Source organism: Microtus pennsylvanicus, chromosome 5, assembly GCF_037038515.1.
Source record: "Microtus pennsylvanicus isolate mMicPen1 chromosome 5, mMicPen1.hap1, whole genome shotgun sequence".
Taxonomy (NCBI): Eukaryota; Metazoa; Chordata; class Mammalia; order Rodentia; family Cricetidae; genus Microtus; species Microtus pennsylvanicus.
In genome coordinates this window covers 76,381,926-76,400,677 of record NC_134583.1, presented here as the reverse complement: position 1 = coordinate 76,400,677, position 18,752 = coordinate 76,381,926, and the positions used below count along the sequence as shown (strand labels likewise).

Genomic DNA, 18,752 nt, shown 5'->3' with positions numbered 1-18,752 from the left:
TGAGGCCGCTGGGAGCCAGACTGGGTTTCAGTCTGTTCTGCTGCTCACTGTTCTGGCTGCTCACACCGATGTAACCTGCCACATCTTAGCGCCTCATCTGAAGTCAGAGTGGCGTCATCCTTGGAGTCTGCAGCTTTGACACATTACAACACTGAGACAGGGCCACAGTTTCATAGACCATGCTTGGTAACGAAGGGCAACTGCACAGGTCCCTGAGCTTCCCATGTCCATCCATCCACACAGAGCTACCTCCATGAAGAGAGCCAACAACACTGACTGGCTTAATGACAAATCAAGCAGATCTGCAAATTGAATGCTTTCAAATATCATAAGAAATTAATGGATTTATGAAAACAGAAGAGTTTCATTCTTCATAACATGCCTTTGATGCATACAGGAAATATTCATCTCCATGGAGAACTGATGTTTTTAATGAACAATACCTGTGACCAATTTCTTAGATATGGAAGATCAAAGACATGATATTATCCCCACATCCATGAAAATGGCCATGACCATAGTTCCTGTGGTCACTGTGGGTTGGGCTTCAGTGACATGCTCTGCTCGCTTTAGCCCATTCATCCTCATGACACTCCTTCCATTTTTGTTCCAGCCTAGGGTAAATTTTCCAGACTCATCAGAGTTGACCAACGGAGGAGCGTGGACTTGACAAGGTACTCTAGCTTCCTTTCCAGTGGTCAAAAGCAACTTAGGGGAAGAAAGGATTCATTTCAGAGAGCTGTCCATCGCTGCGGGAAGTTAAGGCAGGGACTAGAGGCAGGAACGGAAGCAGAAATCAAGACATGGCTTGCCAGAGCTCTCTCAGGCCCATGTTCAGCCACCTTTCTTACACAGTCCAGGCTGAATTGCATAGAGAAGGCTCTACTTAAGAGTGGCTGCCTTCTACATCAATCATCAGTCAACTTATTATCTTACTGTTGTAATAAAACACAATGACCAAAGCAACTTATAAAAGCCATTGCTTATTCTACGGGGTGCTGTTATTGCGTGGATCTGGAACATCCCTGCACTCCTCTCAGTAGATGCCAGTAGCCCTCTCCCCGATACATGTATCAGTCTAAGTATGTCTGGACATGGCCCCTTGTCCTCTGGGGGTGGCAGAATCTCTATTTGTTTGGAAACTAAAAGGACAGGCACCTAATGTATTGCCAGGTAACCGTGGAAGTTTGTGGCTTTGGTTTTAAGTTTTTTTGGTGGTTTGTTTGCTTGCTTGCTTTGGACAAGGTCTCACTAGAGAGTTCACACTACCTCTCATCTACTATAGAGCCTGGGCTGACCTCAAACTCAGATCTTTCTGCCTCTGCCATGATGAATGCTGGATTGCTGAGCTCCCTCACCCGGTCATTCTTAATCCTGAGCCAGCTTCAGAGACCCTTCTATGGCATAGATTTTTCTAGGTTCCAGGAATGTAATAAATGAGAATTTAGGACCGATCTAGCCTGAGGGGAGTTTGGGGGATCTTCAGATGGTTCACTCCACTTTGTCTGGCTCCTAGAGATGCTTCATGCCCAGGGTAGAGAGGACACTTGTCTTCTGTCCTCATGAAGTTCAGTGCATCCTCCACTGCCAAGTGCCAACGGGACAGAGACAGACAGCAACCCGGAGGTCACAACTTGGTGTGGAAGGGTACACAGCCTAGGAATTCTCCAGCACATTCTGCCTTCTCAAACTCCCTCTGAAGTAAGCGTCCCTAAGTAGGAGTTCTGAGTGCCCTTAATCACTGCCAGCCCTTAAAGAGCGGGTTGATTTTTCATCTTGGAATTAAACAGAGAGGCAATTTGCATCAACCTCACTGGTAGAAAATATCTATGCTATATGCAATAAATTAGTTATAAACAGTCAGGTAAAAATCAGAAAATGGTTGTTTCAATTACGCAAAGAGCAAAATAATTAAAAATAGTCAAAAGAACACAAGAGGAAGGAAATTCCAAGAGGTAGAAGTGGGTGACCTGAGAGCTCCCCACAATCGGGGGAAGCTGGCTGTGCTACACCGTCGTCCACACCACACACAGGTCCAAAAGCTGTTGAGGGAGAATAGCTCATGCCTTTGTCCTCTATACCCACCAGCTTCTGAGGAAAATGACTGGAAAGTCTGATGGGTTGGTACATGCTTTCAGGATGTGCCAGTCTGAGCCTCATTCCTGGGCCCAAAGCTGTATGTCTGGAAATCCTAGCACACTAGAATTGATCCATCTCAAAGGACCGCTCCGTGAGTTAGCCAGGGAAATGAGCTAGGAAACTGGGGACCCCTAGAGGAGAGTATGTGGTCTCAGCTGGAGCATATCTCAGGCTGAGCCAGTTTCCTTAAAGAGGGTGAAGGTTCCAGAACACAGAGCATGAGCCAAGGTCACAGGGAACACACAGGGACAAACCTTTCTTCCAGAATGTTTGTGACGCTGAGTTCCACAGTTTCTTCCTTCATTGAAAGCCAGTCCCTAGCTTGCTATGCCAATTTGAAAAGAGGAAAACGTAACTCTTAAGTGAGCTCAAAACTAACAGGCTGCCAGGAATGCAAAGCCAGGCTATAGCTAGGCAATTGGCTTAAATGTTAGATTAAATAAATACAAAGTAACAAGATAACTAAAACCATAGGCTTCAAAGAAAGAAGGAAGGAATGTCAAGCTGGAACTCCAGAGTTGTTGGAGCCTGGAATGCTGTAACCAGGCTCTCAAGGTGCACAAAGTCGGCCAGCTGGGTCTTTCTGATTCCCTTGTTTCCTTGAGGCAGGTCTCCATTGTTCAGGTACCCCACCTTGCCTTCTAACTTCCTAAGCCCTCAGTACAATAAAGCCAGCAACTACAGTCCCTCTAAGTAAGGAAACCAGTGGCAATATACTTCTGGACAGCCAATGCTACGAATTTGCTTTGTGAGCACTGACATGATGTATTCTACAAAACCCAGCATTCCTAAGGTGGAATCCGTTCCTAAGGCTTAGGGCCCTTTCCTGTCCTGAGCACATGCCAGATTAACACTGGCAGAAAGATCAGCAAGCATGCCAGCTGGATGCCAACAAATCTAACAGGTTTTACCGAGGAGTGGGAAAATATGTTATTTAAAAGGAGAGAAATTGTCACATGGAAAATGTAGGCATGGGCATCTTCCTTCATGAAATGTGATTGTGTTGATTTGCAGTGTGCATATTCAGTAGCTGAGTACATCATGGTCAACTGCTGTCTGAATCAGCAGGGCAAGATGGATTGTAGCAAAATTAACAAAAACCAGAGACATAAATTGAGGTTTAACCTGAAGATCAGAAAAGCAAAACATCCATCCACTGGCTCCTACCTCTACCTTATTCTGAAATGGCGATCCTGCCTCCAGGAATCTCAGAATGAGACTGTGTGTCAGAGCTGTCTCCTCCTGTCTTATATTCCTCTCTAGTGCTGGGATTAAGGGCATGCACCACTACTGCCCAGTTTCTATGGCAAACTCGTGTGGCTACTGGGATTAAAGGTGTCCCTCACCATTGCCTGGTCTGTAAGGTTGATTAGTGCAGCTGTTTTCCTCTCTGAACTTTAGGCAAGCTTTATTTATTAAAATACAAATGAAGTGTCACTACAATGGAAGATGAGGAGCGGGGAGAAATGGAAGAGGAAGAAAAGCAAGAGGAGGAGGTCACATAAAATGGCTAGGCTGCAGTCACCCAGAGATAAGGAAAGGAGCATGCTATCCTGAGGAGCAGACTACAAACATACCCTGGACTGGGCTGATCAGTTGCCCCAAGGCCACGCTGGAGAAGACCATGACTAACACGTACATGAACTCAACAACAACATATCCTTACAAACTGTAATTAGAGGTGAAATATCAGAGTCTGAAGCATCAAATGCAAGAACTGTTGGTTCGAGATGTAGTGGACCCAACAATATATTTTGTTGATGACTTCTGGTCCTCAAATGCTCAAACATCAAGCAATGAAATGAAGGATGTCAGTAAATTCTACTACATTTGGGGCTAGGGAGAGAATTGAGTCAGTAAAGTGTCTGTTTTGCAAGCTTGAAGACCTGGGTTCGTATCCTCAGAACTCAAAAAGGAAGATTCGACATAATGGCACATAATTGAAATCCCAGCACTGGGGAGGCAGACAGGCAGATGTCTGCACCTTACTGACTTAAGGGATGAGTTCCAGGCCATAAACAATTCTATTTCAAAAATCAAGGTGCCTGGCACCTGACAAATGACACCTAAGATGTCCCTTGGTCTCCACATGCATCTGTATAGATGCAAGAGCACACAAATACAAAACTTTTATTACACTTGTTTTTGTTTTGTTTTGTTTTGTTTTTTTGGTTTTTCGAGACAGGGTTTCTCTGTAGCTTTGGAACCTGTCCTGGAACTAGCTCTGTAGACCAGGCTGGTCTTGAACTCACAGAGATCCGCCTGCCTCTGCCTCCCGAGTGCTGGGATTAAAGGCATGCACCACCATCGCCCAGCCAAAATGTGTAGTCCAGGCTGGCCTCGAACTCCAGATCCACCTGCCTCTGCCTCCTTCAGCAAATCCTACCGGTCTGCGCCACCAGAACCGGCTTTACTACACTTGTTAAGCTCATCTTTCCAACAGCTTCAGTTACAACCAACCCTTGTTCGGGCCACAGTACTGAATGGTGACACCTCTCACACACACAATGAAAGAACCATCTATTCATATCTGGGGGAGGCATTATAAGTCCCCAACAGATGCTTTTTTCCCCCTCTGCTCTTTCTTGCTTGGCATCTCACAGTTAAAGATCCTCATGATGAACAGTCAGTCTTCTCTGGTGAGTGACTAGGGCCCTTCCCACCACATAGTGAGAAACCTGCAAACATGGTCTCTTCTTCCATGCCTTATTTCAGTTGTGGACTACTAGAAAGTTCCAAGCCCTCTCCATGATTTTACATGCATGGATTTTCAAAGTCCTCAAGGCAAAAGTGCAGGATATAAATCAGAGTTTATAAATGGAGTCTCCTTTAGGCCCCAACTCAGCCTGGAAGGGACCAGTCAGCCTCAAACGCAGAATCTACACTGACATGACGGGATACTTGAAAACTGGTGACAATCCTAGTTGTCAACAGCAATGGTTCTGAGCAAGGGAAAGTGTTGATTTCACTTACTTTCCTCCTGAGAGATGAGGGCCAGCTCCTAGCAGGGTCTATGGGGGAGTTTCAATGGGAGTGGTTTACATTTTAAAAATTCTAATGCAAGTGTCAATCAGCATCAACGAAGGCAGAAACCGCTACCCTCTCTGCAGTAAGTACGAACAGAAGCTGAATTCTAAGGAGCTGGAAAGTCATCCCTAGTACTGTCCCTTTTCTCACCTGCTCTATGAGGACAAAATGCTGCCTCATGGGCCAAATGAAAGCAGTCCACAGCACACATTTCTCTAAGGAGAAGAAGAATTGTATCCCATCTGACAGAATTTTAATTCTTACTAGGCCCCACCCATGGCAAAAATTCTAGGGTACCTAATGGTGAGCCCAAGTCCAGGAGCAGTGGAGACAAGGCAAGTGGCCACATTCCCATCTACAGCTAACACATCCATGATACATCTGCTGGGCCATATGGACTCCAAGAACCAGTCAAGCAGAGACAGCCATGTTGGAGCCCGGGCAGCAGCAATGCTCAGCAGTCAAAGGGAATGGGGTAGGCTTCCAGTAATCTTGGAGGCTTCCAAGGAGGGAGCACCCACGCTGCCCCGGATAGACTTTGTAGCACTTCTAGAAGTCAGCGCAAAACCACACTGATTGCTTCTGAACTGTACTTTACCTTAAATGTCATCTTGCCAGTTGGCACCCTCATACCCAAGCTCAGACCCATAATGTCAGGCCATTGTTGGCCCATCAGTATCTTCACATGGCAACCAGTCAATGGTTGGCCTTGGGATCTTCACTCAGTCCCAGGATGCTTGATTTATAAGCCAGTGCACCACATCAAATGGGTGCTGTCTTTAATTTCCACTTTACGAGCCCTGAGCGCCAAGGAGCAGTTTGTTCACAGACAAAGCCAAACGATCACACGGATATTTAAGAGACCAGAGAGGCTGATTTGGTCGATTTCTAAGCTGTGGGTGGTAAAACTGAATGTCCAGCTGTGCCATTAAAACTTAAATACAGACTTGGAAGCTTCTGGAAACCACAGCTTATCATGTCAAGGGAAGGAGGGCTACAGTGCATGGCAGGAGGAGTGACACCAGCAAATCTGGCAACGTGGACATAATAATGAACTACAGACAGACAGACAGACAGCCCCAGATAGGAAACAATGGAGAAACCACATGTGAATTTAGAGTTGCCATGGAGATAAACCTCTGGGCTAATGTCAGAGGCACTTTCTAGATTGGAACAATTAAGGAAGGACGATCCACCATGGATATCAGTCACTGGGCTGGGGACCCAGACCCAAGGGAAAGGAGCTGAGCACCCACGTTTATCCTGCTCTGTTCTTGGTTATGCATACAGTGTGACCCGCTGCCTCCCTGACATGGCTTCTGCTGCCATGGCTACCCTACAGGATGGAATGAACCTTCAAACCAGAACAAACCCTTCCTCCTTTCCGTGGCTCTTGTCAGGGATTTTCTCACCTCAGCAAGAACAAATGGCCACACCATATTATGCGTCCTCTGCATAGTTTTTACAGGGATACTGCTTCAGTCTGTCAGATTTGTCCTTGGAGAAACTCACAGCAGGTTGGTGGATGGCATCCTCTCCAGCCACAGTGTTCAGTGGTGAGGAAAGAGGAGCAGTAAGCTCAGGCTGGGCACAAGTTTATGGGAAGCCTGTCCTCTGAGGAGGTGAAGGGTACCATCAGCATCCTATTGGCAGATGGAGGCACAGTTCAGGTAAGAAGGGAGGGGAAAGCACTGTTGTTGGCTGGTTTTGCTCTTACTATTTAAGATCTTCTCGGGGTCTGCCACCCGGCTCCTAAATAAATCACACATGGAGGCTTATTCTTAGTTATGAACGCCCGGCCTTAGCTTGTTTCTTGCTAACTTTTCTTAACTTATGTTATCCTGTCTGCCTTTTGTCTCTGGGCTTTTTTCTTTTCTTACTTTTTTGGCTGGGTGATTAAGTGGTTGACCCCTGATGTCCTCCTCTCCTTGTTCTCTTGTTGCTCCTCCTCTTTCTCAGTTCTCCTCCTATTTATCCTCTCTGCCTGCCAGCCCTACCTATCCTTGCTCCTGCCTCACTATTGGCTGTTCATCTCTTAAATAGACCATCAGGTGTTTTAGACAGGCAAAGAATACGCACACTCAACAGTGAAAAACTCTTTACAGTGGAGCTGACATTTAAGGCAAGGAAGGGCCACCAAAGCAGTTGTCTCCAAAGAGCTATAAGTATCTGGCCCTCTAACCTGGTGGAGGCAAGTGGTTTTTGTTTCATTTTTTTTTTCTTTGAACTTTTGATCATCGTACCTCCACCTCCCAAGTGGTGGGATTACAGGAACATGTTCCCATACCTGGTTTCATGCAGCAATGCTAGGGTCTGGGGATCAAGCCCAGTGCTTAGTACATGGTGGATGAGCATGCTCCCAGCTGGGATACATCCACATGGTACAGGAGAATTGTCTGTATTCTGTCAATCATGTTTTAAATAGATGCTGATTGGCCAGGCAGGAAATATAGGTGGGTCAACCAGACAGGAAGTAGAGGTGGGGCAATGAGAACAGGAGAATGCGAGGAAAGAGGAAGCCCATTCCTCCCATTCCTGCCCAGACCACCAAGAAGCAGGATGTGACCTGTCTGGCTGAAAAAGGTACTGAGCCATGTGGCTAACATAGAGTAGAATAATGCGCTAGCATAAGTTATAAGAGCTAATATGAAGCCTGAGCTAATGGGCCAATCAGTTTCTAATCTTATGGAGACCTCTGTGTGATTTTCTTTGGGGCTTGCTGGTGTGGGGTACCAGGCGGGACAGATACCCCAACAAACCGGCCCTCATGTTACATCTACAGCCTGCTAAGAAGCTCCCCTACACAACCCAACTTGGCTTATGCACATCAATGCTGTGTATTCTGGTATTTGCATCCCATGGGCTTTGGGAATAACTTTCACAATTATCAGTGCCCATATGTGAAGTGCATTAAAATAGATCACCTTGCCCTGGAATTTGTCCCTGTGTAAAATGTTAACTGTGGCTTTGCTGTGACATTTTAGGGGTTAGAGTCTCTCAAATAGAAAATCCTTCCTATGGAGATGTCAGGCATACACAGATTAGAACGAACACACATATATACACACATGCACACACACACACACACACACACACACACACACACACACACACACACACACATCTACAGGAATCTCCAAGAGAGGAAGTATAACCAGGTCGAACTGGTGACTGAGAGTATTTGATTCGGTGACTAGAGAATCTGGTGAAGTACTCTGTATAATATGGGTCACAGGCTGCGCAGCCTGGACATTCACTGCTCTCCCCATGATCGCCGTAGGACTTCAGCTTCTGTGCACAGTGAAGCAGAGACCAGGGCAGATGTCATTCTCCACACTTGGTGTTACCTATCTTATGCTCAGAGGTCACCATGGCACTAGTGGTTCACCGACAGGAGCATGCAGGGACTTCTCCCTCTCTGCTCATTTTCCTCAAAACAAAAGCCCATGTCTAAGATACAGGAGACACTCATTGCTTCCACCCACGACAGCTCATCACATGGCTGGGCCAGTAGGGAGTCACCAGTGAGCAGGAGAAGGCTAACGCTGCTTGGTCAGTCCGCAACTCTGGGGACCACACATTATACACATCCTCATTGCTGAGTCAGTCTGCAACTCTAGGGACCACGAATTATGACCACTTCCTTGCCACACGAAAAACAACATGGCTCCAAAGAGTCTTGGTGTCTCTAGAATTGCTGTGTTGATGGAGCCATGGGCCACAAGGATTCCTTTAGTTCTGGGGAAACTGAGACTTCCTCCAAGCCAGGGATGGAGGGAAGAGGTATCTCTGATGGGGTAGCAAGAAGAGGGAGGAATACAATGACTTGAAAACTATAACTGACCTATCGATTATAAACCCATCATAAAAATTAATACATAAGTATATTTTATGCTCTCCCAACACACTAGTGGACCCTGAAAGGGAACCCTGAGATACAACTACAGGGAACCAATCACATCTGAGCTTTGTTAGGGAAGTTACCACCCAGGATATGAATGCATCCTGCTCTTCAGGGGAGATCTTGGCTACAGCAGTATCTGACTTGAGAAGCACAGCATTTCCTCAGTGGAATCTTGCCAGAGGTCTGGGAATCTCGTAACATCAGGAACTCAAGGGCAACATTATCCTTACTGTTACAGAACCCAGGAAAGTTCCGGGGAAGGCCCCATTGCCATGAATTTCTCCACAGGGTGGACAAAAAGGCAAAGCTAGGCAGGTGTGGTAATTCAAACCTGTTCTCCCCGTGCCGGGGGAGCTGCGGGCAGGAGGCTCAGGAGTACAAGGCTGTATTTAGCTACATTGACTACATCGACTACCCTGATGAAAATAAAACAAAAACAAAGAAAAAGTCAAAGCCATAGGGAAACTATAAGCTAAAGCCACAAGGAGAAACATGGACCTAGCAGAAAGGCTACAAGAAACCCATTTATAACCAAACTGACCTCTGTCTACCAACAACCTTAATCTACAAACACCACTGAATTCTTTTTGTCTTAGATTTTATCAATCGCAGTTAAGGGCAGCCCTGGCTCTGCCCCTCCAGAGACGTAGCCTGATCTAGGAACAGAGCCTCACGCTGGCATAAGAACACCTCCATGATCTCCATGGCCATATCACCATAGACCCATGGCCACTATAGACACGGCAGAACGTGTAAGCACAGACACCTCAGTAGGCGGTCACACCACCGGTGCCACCAGATATGACGTGGAGGCAGGACGTGGGCTAAACTTACTTGTTCTGCATTGTGTTCATTATCACCCAGTCGAAGGGGTAGACGTTCTTCCCAATGAGGTTCTTAAACATGATGAATGTCTCCATCAGAAAATCCTGCAACGAGACAGCATGGCAGTGAGGCAGCCCACCCAGGAGGAGGGCGAACACTCTTCTCAATGATGAGATTATAAAAGACCCCATTATTTTTAGCTGAAGGAAAACATTCTAGAAGCAAATGAAGATGTATTTCACTGGGGCTGTGTACCGCCTCTGTCTTTCTGTTTACCTGGGCACCTTCTGCTTGAGATGGCTTTTTCGAGGATAGATGTTGAAATAGTCCCCGGGAATGTCTCTCTGGCAGTTAAGAAAAGATCCCCAAGGGTTATAAATATACATTTGTGCCTTTACTGCTTACAGAAAAACATGGGTTTTACAAACCTATCATGCAGGCTGCAGCATTCTCTCATGTTTATCCTAAATCCATTTATCACTATCAAAACCCCCAGAGATTGGATGCTGTGATCCCTACCCTTTCGCTTTGTAATTTAAAGCTTGCCTTGACCCTCTGCACACACTCAGCATGCAGCTGACCCTCTGAGTAAGGAGCCCTTTTGCCCAGTAGTTCCATAGTTAACTACTCAGGGACACCACAGGAAGCTCATAGTCTTTGTGTGGCTCTCCCAGAACAACACAGGGCAAGATTCAAGGGCTTCCCCACTGCTCGGTGCCACTCACATGTCCACACAGAAGCCCCTGGCCACAGCAAGCTGGTAAGCATGTATCAGCTCCCCCGTGCTGGTTGGAATGAACAGAAGTTCCTATTTGTGAGGGCAAGGTAATTTTGCTCTGTGCTATTATCCTGAACCCTGACATGGTTTGTTAGGAAGTCCTTATGTGTACTCAGGACCCAGGGTTAGAGGGAGACAGATGACAGAGAGTTAGTTTAGAAAAGGGACGCCATACCTAGAGTTGGTCAAATAAGTGGGCCTTCCTTATTGTGTAACTTATTGAATCATAATGAAGTTTTGGCTATGAAGGCCAAGGGAGAGAATGGTTTTTAAGCAGCCAACAAAGCGATTCCCCAGTGGGGAATTCTCAAACCACACCACTTGCAAAGAGCCTGATGGTAACCATCAGGTGATGGGCAAAGTTCATGTTCTTTGGGGGCCAGTTTCATTTTGTTGCTGTGAGGAAACACTCTGACCAGAAGAAATTTAGAGGAGGAATAGGTTTATTTCAACACAACTTAATTATTCTACTGCTTAGCTTACCATTTTGTCAAGAGTTTGAAAGTTTGGATGGCCAGACCGTATACTTTGTGAGCTACATCTCTGCTTGCACAGAATTGCTGGCTTTCCTGCCCATCCCTCTTCTAAGCCTAACAACTGAGATACAGGGATGGATTTACACCCTTAAGAGAAAAGCCATCTTTCCTCAGTGCCTTTCCTTTCCTTTCAATGACTCACAAGCCAGCCCTTAATTAGTATTGCTTAGCTGATATACGATGGAATTTGGCTAATCGAACAAAACGCAGTCTGAAGTGGGAGATGACCTCTTGCAAGGTTTACGTGTAGGGCTGAGGAACTCAGTAGTCCAGATGGTCCAAGGGACCAACTGGTCCAGAATAGCTGATGAGGCTTCACAAAGGCTCCACCAAAGCCTCGGGCTCAGGAGGAGTATTGAAAGAATGCTTCAACACGCAGTCATCATTCATTTCCTTTGCAATTTTGTGTCTGATTATTCACAGGGTACCCAAGACAGCAAGCGGTCAGCTCTGACAAAAGCTGCAGGTATTTTCTGGAGGCAAACAACTGCTTCTCTCTATCTCTAAGCATGTTAATTTGATGAAAAAGTCACTCTCACCTCATCAGGTGGAGGGCTCACCTAGTAAGACCTGATGCTGTTCCCACAGAGGATCCAAATTCAGTTCCCAGCACCTATGTTGGGCAGCTCGCAACTGCCTGTAACTCCAGCTTCAGGAGATTCAGTGCCCTCTTACGGCCTCTGTGGGCACTCTTCTCACACGTTCTTTTTAACACACACACAAACAATGCCATGGAAGAAGGAGAGCAAGAGGAAAACACAAGCACAGAGACACAACAAAATTCAGCGTGGGGTAGTCTGTAATCCTAGCGCTCAGCAGACTGAGATGGGAGAACGGCAGTAAATTAAAGGCTACAAACAAACTGGACAGAGTAATATGGACCCCTAGGGGGCCCTCTAAGAAAGGAGCAGATGCGGGGAAAATCAGGTGTGAGCACAGGGAGTGAGAGAGTGGCTGTCCCTCCCTACAGTACAATGGTGACCACTGGAGGTGCTTGCCCAGCCATTTAGTAATGAGAATGCCTATAGAAACGGCATTCTCTTCCTTAAGAGATTTGTAACACGGGGGTGTGGGGGGTGTTCTAAGCTGAAGTGCTTGTCACTGACAGCTCAGACATGAACCGCTGTTCCTCTAGCTTCTCTGTTTGCAGGAGGCTTCGTGCGGTACATCGTTAGGGTAAAGAATACAAGTCATGCCAAAGAGATCTGGATAAGGTGAGTGGATTGCATGAATGTCAAACCTTGGTTTTGATGTTGTACAGTAGTTTTGCAAGACATTCCTGTCAGCAGGAACCAAATAAAGGGCATCCAGAATTCATTATATGCAACAGCTGTGTGGGACTCCATAACGGTCTCGGAATAAAGTTCACTTGGAACATAACTGCTCTGACAGCAAATAGGCGACACAGGACAGGAGGTTGCTGGCAGAGCCCAGAGGAGGTCCAGGCTGGTGTGATACCTCTGTGCCCCTTAATGCCTCCCACAGGAAACTTCTCCTTCTGCCTGTAACCCTTTTCCCTCCACCATCATCCGCTCTGCCCAGAGATGGCTCACCACTGACTTAACCTTTTTTGGCTTGTTTGTTTGCAGAGCCCAGGTGGTATGGGTTCACCGGGAATACTATGAGGCATGGGAGTTTGTCTGGCTGCTATGGCCTTCCACCATGCTGACAGAAGATCAGTAGGAAAGGGATCTGCACCCCTAGATTGACAGTCTTGTGTGCAGAGCTGTCCTCAGGCTGCGCTTGCAAGGAAGTGGTCCAGGAAGAGAGCAGGGGGTGTGTGGAGCCTGTCGCTTCTCGCCACCAAAGATGGGGACTAGGCAGCACTTCTGCTGATGGGCTCACAAGGCTCACAACACCTTTGAGACCTTGAGGGTCTCATCTGCAGAAAGTGTCTGGAGCAGGCCCATTCACACTGCTGGCGTTTCCGCTTCCCCCACATGCACCAGCGTTCTTCCTCACCACCACTCTGCCAGGTCCACTCCAGAACAGGCGGGTGGTCAATCAGGATGGCCAAGGTGAGGTGCTATGAAGGAGATGAGCCTAGATCCATCTACAGAGACCTGCACAGGTGTCAGAAAGGAACTCCCAAATGATGAACACTAAAGGAGCAAGAAGATGGGAAAGGATTCCGCCAAGAGGGCCTGGAATATGTGGCGGTTCAGGAGCTTACTTCACAGCAGAACAAGCCTGGAAGATTCCACAAGGACAAGGTGGCTGGTGAGAGGGCCTGCAGTACCCCGAGTCAGTGTGGACTCTTCTCTCTCCTAGCCTTTAACACACTCAACCCCTCAGCACCGCCTCCACCTGCTCTGCCCCTGCTCACCCCCCTCTTCATCCAGTACACACTTACTGAAGGCTACTGAGGTATAGTGGATCCGAGGATCAAATCACCTCACCCCACCCCAAGTGTCACTGAGTGTCATCACCTGTGCGCTGCACAGAATGAGTCCTACACACGAGACCTCAGGGAGGTATCAGGGCGGGGCTGGTCACCAGAAAGAATAGAAGATGAGAGAACTGGAACTTCCAACCTACTTACTCCAACTGTGGGGAGATTACGCTCAGACAAGCCTGGAGGAGACTGAGCTGCTGACAGGCTTCTGGAGAGGAGGCACCCCTGCCCTCCTCTCTGTCCTGTGCACCCCTGCCCTCTCTGTCCCATGTCCCCCAGCCCCCTCTGTTCTGTGTACCTCTGCCCCCTCTGTCTTGTGCGCCTCTGCCCCCTTCTCTGTTCTGTGCACCCCTGCCCTCTCTGTCCCATGTCCCCCAGCCCCCTCTCTGTTCTGTGTACCTCTGCCCCCTCTGTCTTATGCGCCCCTGCCCCCTTCTCTGTCCTGTGCACCTCTTCCCTCTCTGTCCTATGCACCCCTGCCCTCTCTGTCCCATGTCCCCCAGCCCCCTTCTCTGTTCTGTGTACCTCTGCCCCCTCTGTCTTGTGCGCCCCTGCCCCCTTCTCTGTCCTGTGCACCCCTGCCCTCTCTGTCCTGTGTACCCCTGCCCTCTCTGTCCTGTGCACCCCTGCCCTCTCTGTCCTGTGTACCCCTGCCCCCTTTGTCCTGTGCACCCCTGCCCTCTGTCTTACGCACCCTGCCCTCTCTGTCCTGTGCACCCCTGCCCTTCTCTCTGTCCTGTGAACGCCTGCCCTCCTCTCTGTCCTGTGCACCCTTGCCCTCCTCTCTGTCCTGTGCACCCTTGCCCTCCTCTCTGTCCTGTGCACCCCTGCCCTCTGTCTTATGCACCCTGCCCTCTCTGTCCTCTATACCCCACCCCCTCTCTATCCTGTGTACCCCTGCCCTCTCTGTCCTGTGCACCCCTGCCCTCATCTCCATCCTGTGCACCACTGACCCCCTTTCTGTCCTGTGCACCCCTGCCCTCCTCTCTGTCCTATGTATCCCCATCCTCTCCTCTGTCCTGTGCACCCCTGCCCTCTTTGTCCTGTGCAATTCTTCACATTGGTTTCTCAAGAGTTGCAATCTTTATAATAAACAGAACAGGAAATGTGAGTGTCTCCTGGAGTGCTGTGAGCTAGCTGGGCAAATTATGAACCTCAAGGCCAGGGTGAAGGAACTCTTATTACCAGCTGCTTCATCTAAAGTATAGGAGCCTGGACTCACAGCTGGATCTGGGGGATCCATGGCTGCATGCAGGTTGACAGTGCAGGATGGAACTGAACTGCAGAGCATCCAGCGGGTGTCAGAGACCTGTTGATGTGGGTCAGAGTGTGGAGAACAAAATAGGCTCTTGCAGAGCCACCCAGTGGAGGTCTGTGATACACGGCTGGGAATGTCTCCTGGGGTTCTGGGCAAGCTCTTTGCTTCTATTCCTGATGCTGAGACTTAGACCAAGGGCAGCACCAGGCACTGGGCATCAGCAAAACAAGTTTGCTAGAGCTGTCTTGAAGCAGCAGCCTGCCTGTTCTGTGAGGGATGTCAGCATGACCCTTATCTGGTATTCCCTTTCCTAGACCAGTCTTCGACCCAGGTTGAGATTCCCTGGCTACCCTGGGGTCAGTGGACCATTTAGAAGGTGACAGCTAGAGCCCCGTGGGGGTGTTGGGGTAGTGATAATTGTGGATCTAAGTGAGACTGATTCACCCAGGTGTCAGGGTGGGGTTGGGAGTGGGGGGCCTGAATCTGAGAACCTGAAGCTGTGGTTTTGTTAGAAACAAGCAAGACTTGGGAAGATGGTTCAGGCCATTTTCATATTGGAATACTAATTAACTTCCAATTATTTCACAGGAAATGATCTTTTCATTTTCGTGATAATTGGGAGAGTAGAAAAATAAAACATTCTCTGCATACAGTCAGTAGATGGGAACATATTTTCATGAAGGTTTTGATGAACTAACAACAATCAAAAACCTTGCCTTGGGAATTTGAGATATACAAATAACAAATGCCATTTTACAATGGAAATCAAATTGTATGCAAATAATTGATTTTCTGGATGCCTGTGTCTAAGGGGGGGGGACGGAGAAAACCCTTGGGAAATTAGGCCCACACCATGGAGTCTGTGACTTGATCTTCCATTGTGAGAAGGAGAGGGTACATGCCCAGACCTGCAAGGCAGAGTCATCCTGGGGTGCTTTGAATGAGAAATGTCCCCTTTCGTCTCAGGCATTTAGACACTTGGTCTCCAGTTGGTAGCACTGTTTGGGGGAGGTTTAGGTGGGTTATACTATTATTTTCACTGGCCAAAGCAGGCCATAGAGGCACGTTTAAGATTTAATGATGAAATTACATACAAGAATATAAAATAAGATTTTACTACGCTATGACTTCAAATTAATCTTAGGATACTGTGTGGTAGTTATTGCATATTTGAATATGTACCTACTGTAAACTTTTCCTTGATAGTGAAAGAAAACTAAAACACACAGACATGAAAAAAAGACACATCTTTATACCCTTTTATTTAAGGAACACCATTATGATTTTGAGGTATTGACTTATTTTCTTCTTGAAGATTATCTGTCTATATTTATCTACCTATCATCTATCCATTATCCTATCTCCTATCATTATTATCTATTACCTATCAATCTATCAAACAATCTAGCTAGTTATCAAGATATGCATCATTTTGCTGTTTCCCTCAGTTCATAAGGCAGAGGTCAAGTGCAGTAAGACTTGCTCTGGAAGTACTATGCAAGGGAGATGTGCCCCTAGGGAGTCTGTGAGTGTTCTGCAGGACTAGTGAGTCCTTAGAAATAGAATCTAAGAATTCGCATCAGCTTCTCACCAGGAAGCCTGCCAGCAGGTTTGGTGCAGCTTTGTAAAGGATATTCACCATATGGCAGTGTAATTTCAGGCCATTAGGGAGGTAGCTCCTAAGCAATAAATTTCCCTATTACACTCTCCCAATTAAGTTGCATCATAGTTTGCATGAGGAGGGCTAAGGAGTTATTAGGAGAAATGCTGATGAGCGTCTATGATTAGCACTAATTAATAGCAAAGGATAGCTTAAGGTGCATGAGGGTGCCTCACAAGCTACTGCTATAGAAAGTCAACCAAGAAATGAGGAGCTAATGACTATGAAGGGCCATGATTGCTAGTGACCCAGGAGCATGGGATAGGATGCTGTGACCAGAACAGATGGGATTTCTCCAGGCTCAGACCCAAGCTGTTCTCCAGATCAGTCCTAGTCAGAAACTTCCACGTAGAGACTGAAGTGGCTTCTGATAGCAACCAGAGAAGTCCCAATATAAAATTCTATTATAAATGTAGATACAAATGTCACCCTCCCCTTTCACCACTGGCCCTGTGACAGAAGAGACATGACAAAAGACATGACACTCACCACGACATCTGTCCTCATCTTCCCAAAGGTCTTGATAAGGTGGGCGTAATGGTAGTCTTCCATCTGCCGTAAAATAGCTGTCATGCAAGCCACAAAGTTCCCCTGCAGGTGGATTGGAAGGTAGAATTAGAGGAAGAACAGTCCTCATAGAAGAACTGACATCAACCATTGGAGCCGGCTCTTCCACCATCAGGGAGGGCATGGGACCTGGGCAGAGCCCTAGTTCTGCTACATGGAGCTCAAGGCCAACCGGAGACAGCCTGGCTCATTCCTATCTCAGAAGTTTGTTTGTTTTAAGGGGGCACAGTGGATTTTTATTCTCTATAACGATATTAATGATTAAATGTGGCTTGATGATGAGGTTGTCCAGGCTGGAAAAACAAACTTTAAATGTTCCCCCCCTTAATTAAATTCACAAAAATTAAAGACGAGATTGAGATCCCAGTCACTTAGGTAATATTCTTGGAAGTCAGTCATCCGTATTATTAGACAAATGTGGACACAGGTCCTCTTCTTGAGCCAGGGCAAAGAGAGGCATTTTATTTTTCAAACTCTGCTTGTGTCCTCCTTGGCCACTTCAGAGACAATCACTACCAGACAACCCCACTGTGAGTTTTGCCCCTCGGGAAGAATCAGAGAAGAAAGACGGTCTCCCTGGAATGTCCAGTGGGAGGGATGGGTATTCTTCACACAGAGCTGGGTAGAGATGAAGATGAGAAAGGAAACAGAAAGCACCAAACAAAAGCAGAGGTGGAGAGAGCAAAGGACCAACATGATTGGCCAAGGAGTCTGGTCAGTGTGCGGCTGTGGGTATGTGCACACACACACACCTGTGTGTAACATGAATGAAACATGCTATGGGGAGAGACTCTGGGGCTGAGCAGTCTTGTTGTCATAAACACAGTTTCTCACTTGCAGGCCGGGGACTGGCATCACAGAGCCTTTCCCACTTTTAAATATATACCCGTAAGTTAATGACATCTAAAGCCACACAGGATTTACACTAACTCCCATTAAATTGCATGAGTCTGGTAGAATAATAAGAAGCGTATAGTTTGATACACATCCCTATTTCTTCCTTAGTAAATGAGCTCCCAAATTGCATTCTTTTCACTAATTCCACTTTTCCAACAAATATATTTGAATGCCTAAATGTCTTTTATATTAATTTGGAACATGTACTCCACGGTGCATGTTAGAGTCCAATATATTTTCTATCTCTGGTATACACAGAGGCTTCCAAATGAGTCCTCAAAGGACACATTTTGCAAATTGAACAAATACAATAATGATGATATGGTATCTTCCATTTGCCCAGAAATGTAAATTATTTGTGAATAATGGTAATTGCTGAGATTTAGATTCCAAGTTGGTGGTGTTCTGGGAAAGAGCTAAATAATGCTTGTTTTGCATTGGTAGGGCACTTATTTATGAATGGGAACTTTTCAAAGACATAAATATTTGGCACCCCAATGGGCTCAAAAGAAGCTGCCTGTGCACCTCACCTTTTTCTAAGGAGATTCCATATCTGGAGAACCTATCACTGTCAGCTTGCTCACTAACCAAGCTCCAAAGCCACGTTCCCACTCAATCACAGGTAGACTTGCTGCCTGTTCCATTTCTTGGGCAGTTAAACGGAGATTTGGAGACCATATACCTTTAGAAGTAGGTGGGAAAGCCAGGTGTGAAGCCAGCACTCTGGGGTTGGAGTGCAAGTCCTTGGCTGCTGAAAACCAACATG

The 18,752-nt window shown here is 46.9% G+C and overlaps 1 protein-coding gene across 2 annotated transcripts in view; it reads right to left on the bottom strand.

Moving 5' to 3' along the window:
- Dock1 (dedicator of cytokinesis 1) overlaps positions 1–18,752 on the bottom strand; it is a 496,042-nt gene that overhangs the window by 167,118 nt on the left and 310,172 nt on the right. For both annotated transcript variants that reach the window (XM_075972578.1, XM_075972577.1), the window contains exons 28-29: positions 17,012–17,113; positions 9,905–9,999 (exon numbers count right to left, since the gene is read on the bottom strand). In XM_075972578.1, the coding sequence (XP_075828693.1) occupies positions 9,905–9,999; positions 17,012–17,113 (197 nt within the window). The remainder of the gene's footprint in view (positions 1–9,904; positions 10,000–17,011; positions 17,114–18,752) is intronic.